General features: G+C 45.9%; 1 protein-coding gene across 7 annotated transcripts in view; it reads left to right on the top strand.

Annotated features, from left to right (window-relative positions):
• Positions 1-22,917, top strand: part of SWT1 (SWT1 RNA endoribonuclease homolog) — a 1,000,634-nt gene that overhangs the window by 642,931 nt on the left and 334,786 nt on the right. For all 7 annotated transcript variants that reach the window (XM_078642786.1, XM_078642831.1, XM_078642776.1 and 4 more), the window contains one exon: positions 9,278-9,423. In XM_078642786.1, coding sequence (XP_078498912.1) covers positions 9,278-9,423 — 146 coding nt within the window. The remainder of the gene's footprint in view (positions 1-9,277; positions 9,424-22,917) is intronic.

Here is a 22,917-nt window from a genome sequence, read left to right as displayed (position 1 = left end):
GTTCCTATCATCCCAATAGGCTCTGCGCATTGGAATAATACCTACAGCAGTAAAGGCCTAGACCAGACGTTAACTAGGTCTACTACTGTCGATACTAGACTTAAAGTTTTGGGTTTGCCAGTGTAGCTCAGAGTTCACTAGAAACTTTCTCGAATGTTCAAGGAGGACTTAACTTCCCTGATTAGACAAGAAGGGATTTAGTTTCTGACAACCATAGAACATGACAACTTTGCTCTCCCCTAATCAAGAGTATATCTCGAGAGTCGTGTAAACAAAAGGCAATTTATTTTACTCAGTCAGTACGTGCATTCTTTTTTTTTTTTTTTTTTTTTTTTTTTTTTTTTAAAAACCTTTATTGAAAGACACGTATAAGTACAAGCGCTGGCCTACAACCACAGGGGCCGGCCGCAAAGTCAGGAGAATCAAAATAACAAAGCAATGTATACGATAGAGTGAATACAGGATGGATGCAAATAAAGTCGTTACATCGCCAGCGCCAGGATAAAAGAGGTTTCATTTTACATTATATAAAGGAGGCAGCAACCATATCTACCAGCGCGTCATGCAACATATACAGAAAAGAAGAGGGGGGGGGGGGGGGCGGGAGGGAAATAGCCCCCCACGCAAGCAGACGACCACAGTAGGGCAAAGCCCAAAGACCTCACACGCCCATACCAGGTGCAGAATAGAGGAAGAATACCAGCAAACAAATAAAGTGGACGCCACACGTACAGCCCACCCGCCCCGAAAAAGGAGAAAGTGCAGATGCTAGCGAAACAGAGGAGTAAACACCAAGGGACATAGCCCACCCCCCGGAAAAGGCAAAAAAGGGACCATAGAATTAAACAAACTAAAATAACAAACACCCCCCCCACCCTACATCACTGTAATGGCTACGGCCTACCCCACTAAACAGCGTGCCTGTCGCCCAGAGTCACCCGAAATATAGAAAAAGAGAAAGGGAATTATAACGAAGAAAGAGAGGGGAATAAGAAAAGGAAGGAGAGGAAAAGGAAGAAAGAGAGAGGAGAGGAGCCAGCGACCGAGACATAAAACACTACCCCCCCGCAACAATAATGCACTAATCGAGGTCGAAAAGGAGAGTCAAGAAAAGCCTACACCAGGATGCAAACAGGAACCATCCAGAATAACGAGGCCCGGAGATGCCATGTAAAAAGGGTCCCACAGGCATCCGGGCACGATCACCCCTGTCCACTTTTATGAAGAGTCGAGCCTCCCAACCCCGCCACAGCCAAAAAACAGCAGAACACAGTGGGTCCATACCAGTCAGGAAAAGCCGGTGGGATCTCCGCAAAACAACGTCCCGGCAAACTAGAAGCAACCAGGAGAACTCGGCAACAGTCAGAATGCAAAAGTTCCTCAAAGATCCACGTGGTCAAGCACAGTATCTGGGCCGTCCAGCACAAAGCAAAGAAAACAGGATGTAGAAAGCACTGCAGCATCGGCACCGGGTCCGCTAGATCCCATAGAATCGAGCACCCAGCCGGAGATCCCAGCACAGCCGCCGGCGAAGTTTCAGGCAGTACAATTCGGGGAGACGACACTTCGTCACAAAATGGCAGAGCCACCATGGCAGCTATCCGCAACTCCAAGGCTCGACATTTCAAGGACAGGTCGATCCGCAGAGCAGACAGGGCAAACCAGATAGCACTCCGAGTAGGGGCCGCCCAAACCAAACGAGGGCTGGAGAAAGCAAATGCGGTAACCTCCCTGTCTCCAGGAGAAAGACACCCCGAGGGGCCATCCGCCATCTTAAGTACAGCACCCTCCGCCATCGCCGCAGGTTCTTCCAAGTCCATCAGGAGCACCGGCGGCCCCAGGGCTCACCGCCAAACCGCGGCGGATGGCGCTCGGCGGAGAAAGGAGAGTCACCAGAAGAACGGGCGTGCTCCCCACAGCACTCGGGGGGAGCCCAGCACCGGATCCCGGGCGGGAATAACAACAGGAGTGGGACTCTCACTTGAGGGGTGCCGGACAGCGCGGCTTCTCTTCTTCGGGCCGGTAGGCGAACGGACATGCGGGGTAGCCCACCAGCGGGGGCGGGTCTGCCCCGGGGGTACCGGCCCGCGGCTCTCAGGCTCCCACCATCGGGTCTCTCCACCGGTTCCGGACCGCCGGCACTCCGATCATCTCCGGGCAGGCACAGCACTCGAGGCCCCGGCGTCAGGGCCGGGAAGGCCAACAAAGTGACCAGGGCAGAACGCCGGAATCACTGCACGCCAGAGCCCCGGAAAAGGATGGTAAGTGACGGCTCTTCCTCAGCGACCAAATTCGGAACACCCCGAACAGGATGAAATACAGGATAGGTGGCGGGGAGGAAGAGATCACGGAGCGAGGCGGTTATGCGACCGTTCCGATCGCCATCTTGGCTCCTCCCCAGTACGTGCATTCTTAGTCTCATCAGATTGTAGAGAAAAGGAAGAGACGGGCGTGTTCAATAAAAAGGTGTTATTTATTGATCAGTCTCTTTTCTCATACAAGAGAAATGGATCGATATTATTGCAATACTTATAGTTAAGTAAAGTGCATACATTAAAAGCGATAGTATAAAATAATACTGTAAAAACATTGATATGGTTTCTAAGCCATAAGATGTTTAAAATGAATAAAATATATTACATACACATATACATTTGACTAAACGTACTCAACTGGTGTTTCTAAATACGCCTACCCCGTGTACCTGACCTAAGTCTAATACGTGGGCGGGAATAGAAAGTTACAGTTTAAGTTAAGTTTGTTTTTGCCAAGTGAATAACTAAAGAATTCTCTGTGAGGGGTTATTCAGTTCTGTACCTGGAATCTAGGTTGAATGAGGGATGGTATCTCTCTCTCTGGTCTCGATATTCCAGGCTGCCTGCGAGGGCTACCCGGAAGCGCCGGTGCTGGATCACTGCACCATCAGGATTCAAGCAAGCCGGGCCAAAGACGGCTGTAATGCCAGAAACCGGTCCCCGGAAGCTTGTTTCCTTTCCAGTGAAAGAATTGGCTTGGTAGTTTGGTCTGCCCTGTTCCCATGATGCACTGGGCCAGGGACAGACTAATTTGCATATAGCCAGGTTCTGAACTGGGATGGTGCAGTGAGCTAAAAAACGGTGATGGATCAAGCCCTGATCTCTTGACTGGGTAGGAGTGTTCTGCATTAATTCGGAATACTCTGTCCATCACCACCCCCTTTACTGTATCGTTTTGGCCACCATAAGCGTGGAAGGGTATACTCGGATGCGAGTCCCTTGCTCACTGCACCATCAGGATTCAAGCAAGCCGGGCCGAAGACGGCTGTAATGCCAGAAACCGGTCCCCGGAAGCTTGTTTCCTTTCCAGTGAAAGAATTGGCTTGGTAGTTTGGTCTGCCCTGTTCCCATGATGCACTGGGCCAGGGACAGACTAATTTGCATATAGCCAGGTTCTGAACTGGGATGGTGCAGTGAGCTAAAAAACGGTGATGGATCAAGCCCTGATCTCTTGACTGGGTAGGAGTGTTCTGCATTAATTCGGAATACTCTGTCCATCACCACCCCCTTTACTGTATCGGTGCTGGATCTCTCGGCAGGAGAAATCAGCGTGTCTCGTTCTCAGCGCGTCAGGAAGGCGGGGCTGTGCCAGTGGGGTCTGCTCTGCTCTTCGCTTCGGCAAGTATGGCTGCTCCGTCTCGTCACCACGCGTGTGTTTGCATAGGGCAATATCGGTAATATTTATACCTTTAAGGTGCCGAGATTGACGTAAGGATGGACATAGATACGTCAATAAGGATGTCATACGACTTGCTCGTTAGCACATTCTTTTACTGAAGTTCTCGGTGAAATCAAAACAATGGCCGCAGGGTTTTGCCCAGGTTGTCATAGGTTTGATTTGTTATGAGAACTCCGTATGCCTTATCAGGGGCTGGAGGAATATCGCTTGTCTAATTAGATCGCAAGCGTTATGACCTAATCAGATAACACGTTCCTGTGCCGTAGTGTGACTGCGTCAGAAAACGGTATCTGCATCATGGGCGTTTTCTGCCTCATGGGCTGACTGCTAGTTAACTTGTTGGTTTGTTTAACCAGAATAGGGTCAGGAATAGGTGGATCGATTCAGAACCTATAGGAATACATCACAGGGCGCTGGATGTCTATGGCGACATGTCAATGATGGGTATTTTAAAAAAGTCAAATTTAAGACTATTTCCAACGTTAGCAAAGTCTGGGGAAAAGTTAAAAAGCCATTAGGACTAGGTCGCTATTCATACTATACCCCCGTGAGTCAGAATTCAGATCTCCCAGAGATATTTCACAATACCTGCATAAAGAGGTGGAACGATCTGGGGATTAGTCAGCTCGGGTGTTTTTTTCGACCAATGGAATTAAATCATTTGACGAGCTGAAACTAGAATTTAACATCACTAATAGGGATTTTTTAAATTTCTTCAAGTGAGAGATTTTCTATTGAAGAAAGGGGGCGGCCCGATCAAATTTCAATCGTGTCAATTTATAGAAAACTTACATAGAGAAATGACTCCGAAAATTGGTGAGATTTATGAAGCTATGATCTCATTGGTACCAGATGACATGGATAAACATGTAGAGGCCTGGCAGATTAAACTTGGACTTTCTTCCCGAATTTTGGCATACTCATATGAAATGTCACTCTCCTGTTTAATGTCCATTAGGCTACAAGCACAGTATTATAAGACCTATTTTTCATTATATTATACTCCATCTAAAATAGCCAAATGGGGAACCGGGAAAGGTACAACTTGCCCACGCTGTGCTCTACCAGCTGCTGATATCATTCACATGTTTGCTTCCTGTGACTCCTTAACTAATCTACTTGCAGAAATATCAGGCTTTCTTACAGAGATCGCGCACTGCGATGTAAACATTACAACAGCAGAAGTCATGCTGGGTGTGACCAACTTTGATAGGCCAAAACAGATACAAGGGTTAATTTTTGTTGCGATGGGGGTGTTCCGGATGTGTGTCTCATCAGCCTGGCTTGATCCGATACCACCATCGTTTATGCAGTGGAGGGCCAGATTGCTGGCGACTTGTAGCTTGGAGGTTGCCATCTATGGGAATAAAGGGTTTAACACTCGAAGACGAGGAATGAAGATATGGGGCCCCCTGCTTCACTGGATTCAAGAGAATGATTAGTGGGAATAATTGGAGATATTCAACATGGGCATATGCTGTCTGTTTATCATGATGCTCGTTTGTCTCTGTTCTTATATATATATATATATATATATATATATATATATATATATATATATATATATATATATATATATATATATATATATATATATATATATATATATATCCTCAGAAAATGATGGATCTGTAATGTGTATGTACCTCTGTTTGGCTTTTACATAATGATACCTGGTCTCATGGGGGGGGGGAGGGGGGTCGGTGGGTTGTTTGTAAAATTTAAAGGAAAATCTGTAATAAAGATTGTTAAAAAAAAAAAAGAAATCTGGTCCCTACTGGACTCCGAAAAGCCTGATTTCTTCTTTATTGCGGTTACATGGCTCCGAGATTCTTTACACCCCGACCTCTCTGTAGCCCTCCCTCATGACTACCAGCTGACTAGACTAGATAGGAAAGACAAAAGGGGTGGTGGAATAGCAATTGCCTTCAGAGCAAATACTAAAATGCTTACTGTAGAATCTTTTCAGGCAGAATGGGGCGAAATTTGTATTTTTGCAATAGAGCACATCAGCAAGGAGTCCTGGGGAGGCGCCCTATTCTACCAGCCCCCCGGTAACAAAGCCCACTTCTTTAGCAATCTAACTGAGACTATTACACCACATGTCCTGGCCACGGATAATTTCCTCCTACTAGGGGATTTTAACTATCACGCAGAACTCTTATCAGATCTTCATACAAATGATCTCGCCACCAGCCTAAACACATTGGGCTTAAAGCAACTGGTGATAGGGCCTACCCATATCGCTGGTCACACCTTAGACCTATTATTCACAAACTTCCCCAATGTAGAGATCGACTAACTAATTCCAGTTCTATGGTCTGATCACTAAGTAATAAGGTTCCACATACACGGAATATCGACTCTACCTCATCCCATAACAGAACCTAAACTAAGTAGACCTTGGAATAAGATAAACCTAGAGTCCTGTTCAGCACACTTTATTCCCCTCTCCCCTTCGGAGATAGCCCACCCAAACAAGGCAGCCAAATGTCTTGAACTAGCTATCATCACGACCCTAGACACAATAGCCCCTAAGAAGAAAACTAGATGCCCTAATAAACTCTCCTCCTGGTTCACCCCATCCCTAAAAATTGATAAACATGCAGTCAGAAAGGCTGAACGCAAATGGAGACATACAAAAAATGCAATAATCAGACAGTACTACTAAACAACACATCGGCTCTATATGGATCATATAGCCACAGCTAAAAACCTTACCTAGGAAATAGAATAAATCAGGCCTCCAACTCCTGCACAAAATAGTGAAGGAATTCATCAACCCCCTTTATGCCAGCAATCGCATACTGCTTCCCAGGAGTTGGTCGATTCCCTCTCATCCTTTTTTGTAAACAAGATAAACGACATTCATAAACTTTTTCCCCAGTCAACCGACACACAACCTAAACAGATACACACTGAGATTCCTCCCTGGCACACAACCTCCCTCAGAGAATTTCACACTGCAACAGAGGAAAAAGTATCCCTCACTCTAAACGGGATCACAGACCGATCCTGCCTCTTCTCAGATTCTATCCAAAATCAGACCTGCCCTTCTCCCCAATCTGACCAGAATCTTCAATCTCTCACTATCACAATACACCATACCTTCACAATGGAAGGAGGCCATAATCAGACCAATCCTAAAAAAGGAGACAGCCGACCCTAAACAGCTTGCTAACTACCGACCAATCTCTCTCCTACCCCAGTTTGGTAAAATCATGGAATCATTGGTCAACAATCAACTATCTAAATATCTAGAAAGCAATAATCTGCTGGACCCATCTCAATCGGGGTTTCGGGCCTCCCACAGCACCGAAACTGCCTTACTAGAGATGATTGACAACATCAGGCTTTCTCTTGATGCAAAATAAACTGCCATCCTGATTTTACGTGACTTGTCGGCTGCCTTCGACACCATCTCACATGACATCCTTTTGGAGCGCCTATCGGAGTTTGGTGTCGAGGGCTCCGCACTGAACTGGCTCAAGAGCTACCTGACAGATCGGACCTCCAAGGTCCAAATAGGAGATTTTTCATCCAAGAGCCAGATAATTGATAAGGGAGTCCCTCAGGGATCCATACTAAGCCCCACACTCTTTAACCTATATGTGTCCCCATTGGCAAAAATCATCAGAGCACATGGGTTTGAAACAGTGTCATACGCTGATTACATGCAGTTACTAATCAACCTTGACCTGACCCCGCTGACACTAAACTTATATTCAAATAATGCATAAATGACTGGATGACAAACAACCACCTATTACTCAACGCAAGCAAAACTGAAATCATGCTCTTTGGTGATGCACAGAAACTGTGGACAGATGACTGGTGGCTGCCCTCTTTGGGACCCTGCCCCCCACCGAAGACAGCCGCCCGTAATCTTGGTATAGTAATAGACAACAAACTCTCCATGGCGAACCACATAAACAATGTAGCATGTACCAGCTACGGTCTAATGCGTAATCTGAGGAAAATATTCAAGTGGATTCCACTCTCCTCTCACATGCTACTAGTACAGGGACTAATCATTAGCAGTCTGGACTACGGAAATGCACTACTTGCCTCCATAAATGGTGAGCATCTGACAAAGCTCCAGGTCTTGCAGAAAACTGCGGGCAGGCTAGTCCTAACCCCCCCCCCTCCGCTCACGCTCTGAGCCCAGTTTGAAGACCCTCCACTGACTCCCCATCAGAAAGAGGATCAATTTCAAACTCTGCTGTCTGGTCCACAAACCCTTAACAGCAAAGGGCCACAATATCTAGCTAAGAAACTGATAAAATACCAACCAGCCAGAACCCTTTGCTCTGCCACCATTAAACAATTCCTAACAGTACTAAAAGTCTGCACAATAAGGAACGGGCGCAGATACTTTTCCAAAATTGCTCCTGAAACATGGAATACCTTGCCTTTACAGCTCCGATTGGAAACCGATCTTAAGAGATTCCGCAAAGCCCTTAAAACCTGGATATTTTAGCTCTGCGGCCCCACCTCTTCTGGTTTTCTGAGTATCAGCTAGCGCTATGACACCTACGGGTGATATACGCGCTTAACAAATACCAAAATACAATACAATACTTACCCGCACTATACCACTAGTAACAGCACAATATATTGCCTTGAAGTACATAAACAAGTCATAACACTTTAACAGACTTTCTGTAAATTATATTGTACAACTACTCAGCAAGCTACAACTTACAACAAAAACAGCCTATTATTAATCATATAGGCGAAACCTAACGCATTTACCAATGATTGTTGTTGGTTGTTGCAATCACTTATTGTATTGGTGTAGACCTCTGATTGTTTTGAGGAGCTCAGTGAGTTGTCTGAGGTGTGTTTTGGGGTTATGATTCGTGGCATAGTTTTTGTTTTAGAAGCTTTTAAAACTTAAGTGTCCCGAGGAGCTCAGGGTAGCTCGTAATAATGTCTTTTGAGTTTGAGTATTTTGTGGGTGTCTGCAACGCGCTGAATATTTAGGAATTCTTTCCAACACGTAAACTTGAAATATTTTAGTATATTGGTAAATTACTGGGAAGATGATGTCTGCAGCTGTTTTGACTAAGCCCTGTGTCATTTTGTTCCATTGAAAAAAGACACATTATGGTGACAGAGTTGTTTGTTGATGTTGGGATTGTATTGAGAGTGTGCTGCAAACTACTTTGTTTTCAAGCCCCATGTTTAATGAGTTTCTGACGTACTTTATGTTTTGTGTATGCTACCATATTACAACAAGCAGATATAAGCAAACATTAAGTGCTCAATTTTGAATCCCCGTGTACTCAACTGATAGAGATGTAGTCCGGAAGAGATATGGGCAGCTACAGAAGTGGACATTTTTTCTTTAGAACCAGAGAAGGCATGTATTCAGCACCTTCTAGTTCACTGGCAATGTTAGTTGGCTCTGTTTGATTGAGTAACCCTGCCATGTGACTCACTCTGACCAATGCCTAGTACTGGAGTGAGGTAGAGTCGAAGTTGTTGTAGATTATTGTCTATGAAATAAAAAAAGGTGTATGTTTTTCTGTTTACTGAGACCATGGACATTTGTTTTTAGGTGCAACAATAGACTATACATTAATGGAGCTCTTGCTAAAACAGTCCAGTATCCTGTTGAATGCTTTCAGTTCAAGATCCAACTATGACGGTGCCCTTCCACAGGCCTGTGCACAAATCAGCCAGCTGGTTAATACTACAGCAGAGGTAAGATGCAAGGTGGTGGACCTCTTCTGCTTCACTAAATGAACTTTTCTTTCTCTGTGCGCATCACCCCCTAAGCATCTCATAACGTGCTAATTTAAAGTTTAATACCATTTTTTGTGCTTTCCTGTGGCGATTTTTTTCATCTACATTTGAAAGCTTTTTTCCAGTTGAGTCACAAAACTTATGGGTTGAATTTATTGTGTTCACTTGATATAGCACTCCATAGTTAATAGAATGTTTGAACTAATAATAAAGAAGGTTACCCCAGCTAAAGTTTCAATTTTTCTGTCAAGTTCAGCCCCATAGTTTCATTTTACTCCCATTATCCTCTCTATTTAGGGCCTAAAAAAGAGAGTACACATCCTTCGGTACAAGTTTCACACAAAGGTTCAATGGGTTTCCCTTATTGACATTGACTATCACTGATTCTCCTTAGCTCTGGACACTTCTAAATACACTGACAGGCTCAATACTGGAAAAGATAATTACTTTACGCCCTTGATAACGGTGTTTTCTGACATTGCTTTGGGAATTCACTGATATTCATTTCCTTTTTGGGTGAAACGCCATACTAAAATGAATCTGTGCAACTGAGATGAACACATTTTTTTAGTAGGCAGATATTAATATACCAAAAAGATCTTAAGAAGTGTTTGCATTTATAGAGTTAATATTGACTCGAGTGTACTTATCTTCCAAGAGACTTCAGTGTTTCAAAGCAGATGAATAGCATGGTGTGTTGCGTCTACCCCTGCTGGTTATCCTTCACCACATTTATGTGCCTTCACTGTCACATTCAAGAGGCCAGTTTCAATCTGCATGGGCAGTGTTGTGACACAGGCATAATTGTTTAACTAGCTGTCATCAACAAGTGGCCTCTGTGTGTTAAAAACTGCTGGGGTAATGGATTGAACGGCAGTTGTCAGACTCTAAACTGATCAGTCGGAGGCAGGAGCTAGGAAGGTGAATAGTGAGTGGGAAGAATTCCTGCTGTGGCCTATGTGCCTTATACAGTGTTCAAACTTTACTCTCTCTGCAGCCGAGCGCCATTACAGACTCTGACGTGCTAGAGTGGCGTGATCTTGCTTTTCAATTCGCTTATTTTTAGACCATGTTATAAATGTGAGGTCCTAGAGCCATTTGTCAAGCATGCTGCTGTGCAAAACACACAAGGTGATGGACGGAATGTTGCACATTGGCAAAACATTCACCCCCAGTCACAGATCTGGGTTTAATCCATCGTTATTTTGCTCTCCACGTCACCCCAGTTCAGACATGGCCATATGCAAATCAGTCTTGACCCTGTGCCTCATGGGAACAGTCCAGCCCGAACTGCCAAGCCATGTCTTCCCTGGACCGAAACCAAGCATCCTAGGACCGGTTTCTGGCTATCAGCCGTCATCAGCCAGGATAGCTTGACTCCAGTGGTGTAGTGAGCACGGGACCCACATCTTGGCATACCCTTCCCACATAGGGCGAACAGCAAAACACACAAGGAGATGGAGGGAATGTTGCAAATTGGCAAAACATTCACCCCAAGTGACAGCTCTGGGTTTAATCCATCGTTATTTTGCTCACCACGCCACCCCAGTTCAGACATGGCCATATGCAAATCAGTCTTGACCCTGTGCCTCATGGGAACAGTCCAGCCCAAACTGCCAAGCCAAGTCTTCCCTGGACCGAAATCAAGCATCCTAGGACCGGTTTCTGGCTATCAGTCGTCATCAGCCAGGATAGCTTGACTCCAGTGGCGTAGTGAGCACGGGACCCACGTCTGGGCATACCCTTCCCACATAGGGCGAACAGCAAAACACACACGGTGATGGACGGAATGTTGCACATTGGCAAAACATTCACCCCAGTGACAGATCTGGGTTTAATCCATCGTTATTTTGCTCACCAGGCCACCCCAATTCAGACATGGCCATATGCAAATCAGTCTTGACCCTGTGCCTCATGGGAACAGTCCAGCCCGAACTGGCAAGCCATGTCTTCCCTGGACCGGAATCAAGCATCCTAGGACCAGTTTCTGGCTTATCAGCCGTCATCAGCCAGGATAGCTTGACTCCAGTGGCGTAGTGAGCACGGGACCCACGTCTGGGCATACCCTTCGCACATAGGGCGAACAGCAAAACACACAAGGTGATGGACGGAATTTTGCACATTGGAAAAACATTCAACCCCAGTCACAGATCTGGGTTTAATCCATCGTTATTTTGCTCACCAAGCCACCCCAGTTCAGACATGGCCATATGCAAATCAGTCTTGACCCTGTGCCTCACGGGAACAGTCCAGCCCGAACTGCCAAGCCATTTCTTCTCTGGACCGGAATCAAGCATCCTCGGACCGGTTTCTGGCTATCAGTCGTCATCAGCCAGGATAGCTCGACTCCAGTGGCGTAGTGAGCAAAGGCAGCTTCTGTTTCCTCGACTTCCCCAATGGCAACATTTGTGTTCTTTAATACGCAATTCATTAAAAGAATGCTCCTTCAAAAATCCTGCACTGGAGGCCGAGTTTTTAATTCTCACTTCTTACAACTCTTGAATATGCTACACTGTGCGCTGGTAATGCAGGCTGACCTGAATACCCTGAGCTCATCTGTTTGTGTATACATCTTTTTCTAAAATCACTTTATTTACTTTGGCCTTGTTTCCTAGCTCCAAAATGCCATCTTTATGTGATGTATGTACTTAAGTGAGAGACAAGTACAATAGAGTTCCAGAAGAATTTCTTGTGCATAGGTGAGTCTTATCTGCTTCTGTCAACACTGCTGAATTGTGGGATGTTGGAGGAAGAAGATGCCCAACATGGGTATAATACAGTGTAATGGCAGAGGTGATTCCAAAGGAGAGATGGGACTTGGCTGTATTGGATGTGGTGGAAAGTACAGAGTACCTTTAGCATGACTGGAAGATGAAACTGGACGCCCTTGAGTAGAAGACGGATCATAAGTGTAATGAGCGAATTGGTTTTGCTGCATATGATAAACGCTCCTGGCTGGGAGACTTCAGACAAAAACTGCTACAGCAGTACATATAGTTGAAGACAATGAAATTTTATAATTGTAACCTTGTGGCTGTACACTAAAAAGATGTGATGGACTCGCAGATCCAACATTCGTTTGCAGGGCTAGTGGTTGAAGGTATTTTACTTTGAATAACCTGGCATATTTTTATGGCTTATAAAAGTACAAAGGTAAACCATGCAATCTGATGATGTGCTGGGGGATGTAAAATAATACGTTTAAGTGAATGTTTGAAAGAGGTTTTGCTTTTCTAGCGCTAGAAGCAAGAGAGGTGAAGGATAGCTGTCTGCAATTAAATACTGAGAAAACTGAGATCATGCTATTTGGAAAGGCACAGCAACTTTGGGCCTCGGAATGGTGGCCTACAGAATTTGGCCCGCTCCTATACCCAAGCAGGTAGTGAGAAATCTTGGCCTTAAAATAGATCATTCTCTGTCCAGGGAAGACCAGGTCATTGCCACCAGCGGCAGTTGTTTCAACATGATGCGTCTGTTGAAGAAAGCTTTTTCCTTTCTTCCTCTTTCCGTTAGGAAAACCCTTGTTCAGGCCTTGATCATTAGCAAATTGGAGTACGGCAATGCTCTACTTGCATCAACCAATGAGACCCTCATGTGGTCCACAACACTGTCACACGACTTGTGTGTAATCTTCCTTCCTTCCCCTTGGCTGAACCTCTACTGAACGCTTACATTGGCTACCTATCAAGAAAAGGCCAATTTGTAAAATGTGTTGCCTTAGGCATAAGTCATTAACAGGAAACAGCCCTAGTTACATACGTCAGAAACAGAACAACTACTGTCCAGTCAAAGATGTGTCCTCCAAGGACAAAGCCCTGCTTATCATTCCTAGTGTCTGATTGACTAGATGCAGGGCAGGTATTTCTCTTACCTGGCCCGTATTATTGGAATATCTTACCCTATCATATTCGCATCTGTCATGATTACATCAAATTTTAAAACTCTGTGCTAGATTTTGCTATGTTTATTGTTCACGCCGAGATACCTCTTTTGAGGTGATTCACGCGCTATAGTAAGCTGTATTAACATAACATAACACTAATGCATAACATGTTTCATGCACATGAGTTAAAACGACAAACAGATGGGAGAAATGCCCTGGCAATTCAGAGGAGGAATTCTCTCAGAGTCAGTGTTGCTGTTGAATACCCTTTCACTTCCCTAGGTAACTTTCAAACTGTGAACGTCCTTTAGTAAACTTTTCTATTTGTATACCACTTTAAGCTAGTAAACGATCACTATGAAAGGGGGGATGGAGGTAGAAGCCTGTGTGAAGATCACTTTGCTTCCAATTATATATTCTGCTTTTCTGGTTGCATGGAGTTCAGGGGCATCAGTTTTCTACCGAAACCCTCAACCAATATTTTATTACTGGTGGTGTTAAGTAGTCACCTCTATGGTATACTATCTGGTGGCGTCATCATTGGGTTCGCACCAAGGGACTTGCTTCCCTAGGTGAGTACCACCTTCTTTCGAGGGAAAGTAGTGGTGGGGATCCATGTGAAAATAGAGTTAAAATTACCTACTGTATGTAAATGTAAATTGTAATATGGGGATAGTATACAGGAGTAGGAATAAAAATAAGGCGGTGATGCTCTAGGGACGTGTTAATTATCCCGAGTATCACCCTCATTCGGTCGACATGTTTGAGCTATAATTGCCCCTAAGGGTCCAAGCCTTCATCCGGACCAATTGTGAGATCAATAGATCCATATTAAAGAGAAAGGGGGCAAGTGTACAACGATTTTCTCTCCTTCTGTATTTTGATGGGTTTTCAAAATTTGCTTTATTCTCAAGGGCTACCTTTGAAATGTATTTAATTTTAAATGATCCTAGCATCTTTACAATTATGATATCAGCCTTTTTCTAATAGGAAAGGCGAAAGTTTTACTATTTTCAGAGTCAGAGGACACCTATATTTCAATGATAGTCAATATCCGTGAGCCATAGCTTATTTTAACTTATTTCAGAGACCCTCAGTGTGTGGCCTACCAAGTCCCTGGGAAAGTAGAGACGTAGTTGGCGATAGAACTAAAAGATGGGTGAACAGGACATTTCCTGCTTAAACCCTTGTGAAACCTAACTTGGGCGTCCTCTATTTAATTTCCCACAATTTCTTTCTTATTGCTAGATTTCCATTCACTTTTCACTTTTCTTAGTCAAAGCAGATGACAGTAGTTTGATTCAAGTTTTTATTTGGGTTTAAACGAATTAATAAAAGCATGCCTCGGTGATCTTTTTTTGCCATATAGTGCATAAAACAAATGTCATTATTGTGCTTAAGGCCCTTACACGTCTTGTGCTGTAACAGTGACCACTGTAGTGACACATGAATGTGAAGTATTAACATAAAAGAACAACAAATTAAGTTAAACATTTCATTTATCAAGGAAATATCTATATTAAAATTGTCATTGTCTTTGGCTGACTCTCCATCTTCTCAGTTTATCCATAGTCAAGTTAGTCAAGATTCTGAATGCTTCTTTAGATTGGATGTAATTTGTTTGGTGTCACTAGAAGTAATCTCAGTAAATCTAGTTCCCCAAAGTTTAAATCTATTTACTTTTGACTCATTGGAATGTCTGGTGATGTGTCCCTTCTCATTTTGATCTGGGAGTGTGATAATTTGATTTTGTGGACCTTTGATTTTACTTCCAGACCCCCAAATGAATTGGCGAATTGTGTCTAATTTGTAGGTATGTATAAAAATGGATGTTTGGGGTAGCTAATTGTTTACTTTTGTATTCAAAGGTAACTACACAGCCATCCTCTTTGGATTTTGAAAAGTATTTAAATGGTCAGGTCTCCAAAATGTTGCTCGCTGACCTTTTTATACTTGGACTAAAGTCTTTGTTACATCTCATGGGAGCTATTGTGCAGATCACTTCATCCAGATCCAGCTGTCTGTCTATTCAATTTATGAATGTATTTAAAACTGTTGTCTATAAAATTGTGTCACATGTTTTGTGTTGATTATTTTCTCTTCTGTCCCGATTGAGAGAGATGCATAGTGTCCAGCATGAATGGCTGAAAGGTGTTGAATTTATTTGGACCCTTGCTATAATGTCATTTTTCTGTGTCCACTTCCTGTGTAGTAGACTCATCCCACTTTGTAGAACTGCTGCCAGTTAGGTAAACATAGTTTGCCATCCAGATTCATGTTCCCATGATCCTACGTTGTTTCGAAATATCCATATGATACTATGTACTTTTCTATTTAGGCCATATCACAAAGTGAGAGAGGGAATGGGGAACTTTGGAACAATTGTGGCAGAATATTTTAATTGTCTAACTCTAGACCTTAAAGGCATAGTAGGAGAATTGTCAATCTCTAGAGATCTTTGCTTAATTTTGCTCTTAGAGAGCCAGCAGGTCTTCTGTAATGTACATTTTGAAGTATTTAAATATTGATTTGGAGGAGATTCCCCTACTGTTCGTAAGTTGGATTTCTCTAAAGGCCACTTTCTGAAATGCAGACATGGTAATTTGTATTTTATGCATTTCATTTTTATCCTGATACATTCACACATTACACTAAAATTTTAAACACCAGGGTAATGTGTTTTTGGAAAGCAGAGAGGAGTGCGTTGTCTGTTATCCTGGAAATAAGATTATCTATTCACTGTATATCAGTGACTTCACAGTTCACCAGATGTGTTCCGATATGTGTTCAATGCTATCGGAAATCGGTACAAAGGTTGTCTCTGTCCTGATTGCCTCTTAAGATTACGTGGATTTGAGAGTACTCATTCACACCTACCAATGAGAATGGGTCAGAGTGGAGCTTCTGGAGAAGCTCCTAAACTTTGGAGGACAGTCCATTCTAAATACGTCCCAGGTGAATATCCTGTAGACATGGTTGAAAACCTTTCCCACATCAAGCACCATCACTCCAAATTTGGGTTGCTCAGGACCTGTGCGAAAAGAGGTAGGTAACTTATTTTTTCCCACCTCAGGCTTATCCAGAAATACTGCATCTGATTAGAGTGTATTAAGTTGTATTATTTGTTACAGTCTATTTACTGTTGCCTTGGTCACACTTTTCTAGTTCTGTTTAGAAATAAGACTAGGTGGTTTAAGGAGGCCTCTAGAGGGCGCTTTGCTGTCAATGGCAGATATGTTATTGATGCTTTTAGCCAGACCATCAGTACATTCACTTTTGATGTCCATATTTTATTTATTTATTTATCTAATTTATTTATTGGCATTTCAAAGATAAGAACACAATTAAAGGAGCAAGAGTTGACAAGTCACGGAATGTGCATACAGAGTGTATAATCAGTGGCAAGAAAAATAAGATGACACATTTCCGCTAATACATTTTAAACAGTGGATCCTCATAGCATTGTGACAATTCCGCCGTAATAATCTATTATTCAACATTGTAGCCCCCTAAAACCATCCATTCCATGACAGGGGGAGAACCCCGATCTTGTGCAACTCCCTCTATGACCCTGGTGCACTGTCCACCCTGAAGGTATGAGAGTCGCATGGGGGTTATCCCGACAACAGAGCTAATGCATGTCAGCAGCTGTATGTTCCACCCCGGTATCCGAGTCTACATCCTCCTCGTCTGAAGAGTCCTGTATAGGTCTCCTGCTCAGGAATAGGGACCAAAAGTTCTTAGGTCTGTTACGGGGGCATTAGTTCACTATATAGTTCGGTCTGAGTACAGCAATATATCATTTCCCTAGTCCACCGTTCTAAAGTAGGCGTCGGGCCCCGCATCCAGGACAGGGCAACACACCTCCTAGCCAGGAGGAAGGACATGTCAACCAGACGTTTAAGGTCTTTGAGGAGGGGTTTAGAATAGCCTAGGATAGCCAGAAGTGGATCAGGAGTCAGTGTGAGGCCCGTGATCCTATTCACCGCAGCATATGGAGAAGCGTGGCTCAATGGTTAGAGCGGCAGACCCTGATGCAGAGATCTGGCCCGGGACCAGGGTTCAATTCCCGCCTCGGCGGCTCTTGGACTCAATTTCCCCGGAGCTGATAATTCTCGTCTCGTGCCTAGTCTAATCATGGGTGCCACTCTGTGACTCTGGGCAATAGCTTGCTTAATCTCCACAACGGCCCCAGCAGCGCTTGGATGCCTGGCTTCACCTTGGGGGTGCCCAGGTGTGGACATTTCACAGGAAAGCCAGGATGGGTTCCACAGCGGTATGAATACAGCGCTACGAGGCCTCCGGGTAGAAGTGCGCTATATAAACACTATACATTTACATTTACATTACATTTACATTTACATGCACCTGGCTCTAGAAATGAGCTATCCCCGGGCATGACCAAACGACTTAAAGGAAGTCGGCAACCATCGCGCCGCACCTATCACAGTGTGGGTTCTCACGTAGTCCGTATCTACAAAGTCTGTTGGGGTGTAGTATACCCTATTAAGAAATTTGAAATGGATCAGCCTATGGCATCCATTAAGCGAAATGCGTTTGGTGTCCGAGCAACAGTACAGCCATATCTCGTCTGTCAAGTCTACCTCAAGATCCCTCTGCCATTCCAGTCGTGGCTTAGCGTAATCAGTATGTCTCTCAGAGAGGGCAGTACGGTATAGCCGGGATACCAGTTTGGCGGGCGACTTAGCCTGGATAATGTAGGTCAATGCCTCAACATCCGGTGGTTCCGTCATGTCTTCACCCAAGAGGTCTCTGAGTGCGTGTCGCACCCTATAGAACTGAAATCGCTTCATTAGCGAAGGCAGCTCTCCCTCCACAGCCATCTGATCCCACGAACGGGCAGTGCCATCAGCAAAGATGTCCCCCATATTGTGTATGCCCAGCGTTCTCAGCGCCGCTATGACCCCCCTCTCCCTGCATGGGGCGAGCCAGGAGCACCACTGAATAGGTGCTAACGGAGCGTACAATAAGCAACCGGCCTGCACGTCCAACATATGGTGCCACACATGCGTTACAGCATTTAATGAGCCTATGATGCCGGTGCGACGATCACGGGGTGAGAACAGGAGCGCCGGCAGAGGAACCGGATCAGCAACTATGGTTTCGATGCGGAGATGAGGAGCCAATGATGAGCATGAGCACTCTGTGCTGCCCTGTAATAGAGTTCAAGGTCCGGAGCGCCCAGGCCTCCCGCCGCGTGCGGACGAGTGAGTATTTTCTAGGCAACCCGATGCTGCTTACCCGCCCAGGCTAAACTGATCATCAGCAAGTGTAGTTGCTTAAAAAAAGTCTTGGACAGAACCATGGGTATGTTAGTAAATAGAAAGAGGAGGCGTAGCAGTACGATCATTTTCATCAGGGAAACCCTCCCCATCAGGGACAGCGGCAGGGCAATCCACCTCTCGATATCGTCCTCCAGTTTGGAGACGGCAACCCCGTAATTCTACTTTAGCACCACCTCGGAATCCGTATGTAACCGGATCCCCAGGTAACGCACTGCGTCTGTGGTCCACTGTAATGGGTACTCCGGGTCCACACGAGACATAGCAGGAGTGAGTGGAAACATAATAGATTTGCTCCAATTAACATGTATGCCTGATAGAGAGCTGACTAGCACCACTTCCCGTAGTACTGGAGAGAGGTGGGTCTCAGGCTCTCGAACATATAGGAGGGTATCGTCCACGTAAGTGGATACAATGAGGCTATAGTTCGGGAACCGGATACCCCTATGTCCGTGGTATTCACGCAATGCGCAGGCAGGAGGATCCGCCGCCAGTGTATAATGCATGGGGGACAGGGGACACCCATGCCTCGTGCCCCTACATTTAGGAATAGGGTTGGTAGCCAAAGTGCCAATCCAGATGCGAGCCGTGGGTGAAGAGTACAACGTCGCCAGCAGCTGAAGGAATAACGTCCCAACTCCCATCTGTCCAACAACCTGCAGCAGAAAAGGCCACTCGACGGAGTCGAAGGTCTTCTCCATGTCAAGGAATACAGCCACCGCGGGGACCTCTGGGCGCGTGTGCTGAATAGCTGCAAATACCATCCTGAGGTTGTAGGTAAGGTTTCGGCCGGGCACAAAGCCGGCCTGCTCCGGTGCGACCAGCGTGGTCACCAAAGGGCTAAGGCAGTTGGCGATAAGTTTCGCCAGGATCTTTTTTTTTTTTTTTTTTTTTAATGTATTTATTGGCATTTCAATAACTTACAATCAAGGGACATAGAGCTGGCGCATACAGTACAATAATGACACAATTAGTCTTCGGCGTGGACACATCGAGCAAATACTAAGGCATTACCCCCCACACAGGTAATAATGTTGACACATATAAAATACTGTTCCCCTTCACAGGCCTCCGCTGCGCATCTTGCTCCCACTCCACACCTAGAAACATAAGCCACAGTCCGCGTCCGCTAAACTAGTGTTTCCTCGTCAATGTGCTGTGATGTGTCCTCCCGTGAACCCCCGCTTCCAAAGCCAAATGTGGCTCACTCGGATCATTAGCATCCTGTACAGACCTCCTCTCCAGGTAAAGCGCCCAGTAGTTCTTAGGACGGGTACGGGGAGGAAGCAGTTCGCTATAGAGCTCCGTTTGCGTGCAACAATATAACATATCACTAGTCCATTTAGCTAGGGTCGGGGTCGGCCCGCGCATCCAGGTGAGCACGATGCATCGTTTGGCAACCAAAAAGGCCATATCTACAAGCCTTCGCCTTGCAGGCGCAATATCTTTAGAATACCCCAGTAGGGCCAACAGTGGAGATGGGGTCAACGCCAGACCGGTGACTCTGTTCACTTCATCGTAGACCGCGCACCAAAATTCTGAAACTTTTGGACACAGCCAGGCTTGGTGCAAAAAGTCAGCAGTCTGTTCCCTGTATCTTTCACAGCCGGAGCTCTCTCTTAACCCGTATTGGAACAAACGCTCAGGGGTGTAATATACCCTATTCAGGAATTTGAAGTGCATCAGACGGTGGCGTCCGTTCAGAGACACTCTCTTAACATTGGCGCAGCAGTATCTCCACTTTTCCTCAGGAAGTTCAGTGGCCAAGTCAGCCTGCCATGCCAAGCGAGGCTTAGTATAATTCTCTGTCCGTTCTGTGAGTGTGATGCGATACAAGTTCGTAATTAATTTAGCCGGCGTCTTAGCAGTTACAACAAAGTCATACGCCAAGACTGTCTGGGGTTCGGCCATATCCTCGCCTAACAGCCCCTTCAAGGCATGTCGAACTCTGTGGAACTGGAAGCGTGGGAGAAGTGAAGTACCAGAATCGTCCTCCGGGACGATTTCCTCCCAGGTGCGAGCCCTACCTTCCGTAAATAGGTCCCCTATGTTGACAATCTTCATTTTAGTTAGAGCGGATACCACGCCTCTGTCTCTGTCAAGCCACGAACACAGACCTAGTGCGCTCCCGGAGCGTATAGCAGCGAGCAAGCCTGAGCATCCATCATGTGATGCTAGGCATGTGTCACAACGTTCAAAGAATCTAAGATGCCCGTCCGTCGGTCCCGAGGTTGAGACATCAGTGCCGGCAGCGGAGTAGGGTCGGCCACTATTGCTTCAATTCGCAAGTGCGGCGCATCGGCCGGGCCATGTATCCAGCCATACGCATGTTCGCTTTGTGCTGCTCGGTAATAGAGCTCCAAGTCCGGAGCGTGTAGGCCACCTTCCTCGTAAGGTCGAGTGAGAATGTCCCTTGCCATCCTGGGCTGTTTCCCAGCCCATGCCAGCCGCAGCACCAGGGCGTGGAGTTGCCTAAAGAATGTTCCCGATTAGACCATTGGAATATTACTGAATAGAAATAAAAAGCGGGGGAGTACAATCATTTTCAACAGGGATATGCGACCCATCAATGACAAGGGTAGGCTTATCCATTTGTTCACATCGTCCTCCAACTTAGAAATCGCCACCCCGTAATTTTCCCTGAAGACCACCTCTGAGTCCGTATGTAGTCGAATACCCAAGTAGCGGGCAGAGTCAGTGGTCCACTGAATGGGGTAGTCAGAGTCTACCCTCCTGGTAGCAGGGGTGAGCGGGAACATTATTGTCTTGCTCCAGTTCACATGTACCCCCTGAAAGCGAACTGAACAGTACCACCTTGCGCAGAACCGTCGAGAGTTTGTCTTCCGGTTGTCGCACATATAAGAGAGTGTTGTCCGCGTACGTGGACACTATCAAGTTGTACGTGGGGAACCTTATACCACGGTGGCTGTGATACTCGCGCAAAGCGCAAGCTAGAGGCTCCGCAACTAAGGCGTATAGGATGGGGGAAAGGGGGCAGCCCTGTCTGGTGCCACGGCCTATAGAGAAGGGCTCAGTCGTGAGTGTGCGGACCCGCGCCGAGGGGGAAGCATAAAGCGTATTCAGTAGCTGGATGAAAAGGTCACCCACCCCCATACGGCGCAGTACCAGTCGGAGGAAAGGCCATTCGACAGAATCGAAGGCCTTTTCCATATCCAGGAAAACTGCTACCGCTGGCACATCCTGGCGCGTGTGTTGGAATGCCGCAAATACGGTCCTCAGATTATAAGTTAGGTTGCGGTTGGTGACAAAGCCCGCATGCTCAGGGGCCACAAGCGTAGGGATCAACGGGCTGAGGCGGTTGGCAATAATTTTCGCAAATATCTTCGCGTCTACATTAAGCAATGATAGCTGGCAATATGAAGCGCAGTCCTCAGGAGGCTTCCCGGGCTTAAGGATAGCTACTATAATAGCTTCCCGCATCGTTGGGGGCATTTCCCCTGCCTCCGCCATCTGCTCAATCAGCGTCAATAATCTAGGTATCAGCAAATCAGAGTATGTTTTGTAAAATGAGGCCGGGAAGCCATCGCTGCCCGGAGCGCTGCCAGCTTTCATTGACGACAACGCCCAGACATCTTCCTCCCTCTCAAATGGGCGAACCAGGAACTCGCGATGTGTGTTGGTCAGCCAGGGTAGCTGGATATGTGTTAAATAGTCTAATATGCGTTCCTCCGGAGCCGGCCCCCTGGAAGCGTATAGTTTAGCGTAATAGTCCCGAAAGCGGGCCGCCACCTGTTCGTCAGGTAATTCTTCCCTCGTCTGTGGGGATCGCAGTGCACGCGTCGCCTCACAGTGTCTACGTTGCTTCGCCAGCCGCGCCAGTACCGCTCCCGGACGCTCTCCCTCACCATATGATCTCGCAATGGCATATTTCCCCAAGTGTTTCACCTCAGCGTCCGCCTCCTCGTGATGTTCACGAATCGTTTGGGCCAAGTCTTGAAGCAGCTCTGCTCCAGAGTCAGGCAGTCGTCGCGCCTCGATGTCCCCAAACCTGTTTTCTAGTAAGGACAGGCGGCCCCTTATCGACCCAAGGACACCCGCGTGTTTAGAGATAGCAGCTCCGCGCAGATGGGCCTTGAAGGCCTCCCAGACCATCAGAAAGGAGTCCACCGAGCCCACGTTCTTATCAAAGAATTCCTTAATGGCAGTAGCTAATTCTTCTCGAAAGGCGTCGTCCAACAGCGAGTAAGGAGGGAGACGCCAGGAAAAAGGAGGGGGTCGCTTCGCTCGAGCTCTAAGAGTAACAAG

The sequence above is a fragment of the Lissotriton helveticus genome, chromosome 1_1 (genome assembly GCF_964261635.1).
Source record: "Lissotriton helveticus chromosome 1_1, aLisHel1.1, whole genome shotgun sequence".
Taxonomy (NCBI): domain Eukaryota; kingdom Metazoa; phylum Chordata; class Amphibia; order Caudata; family Salamandridae; genus Lissotriton; species Lissotriton helveticus.
Note: the sequence above shows the minus strand (reverse complement) of the source record. Positions and strands in the feature narration are given on the sequence as shown.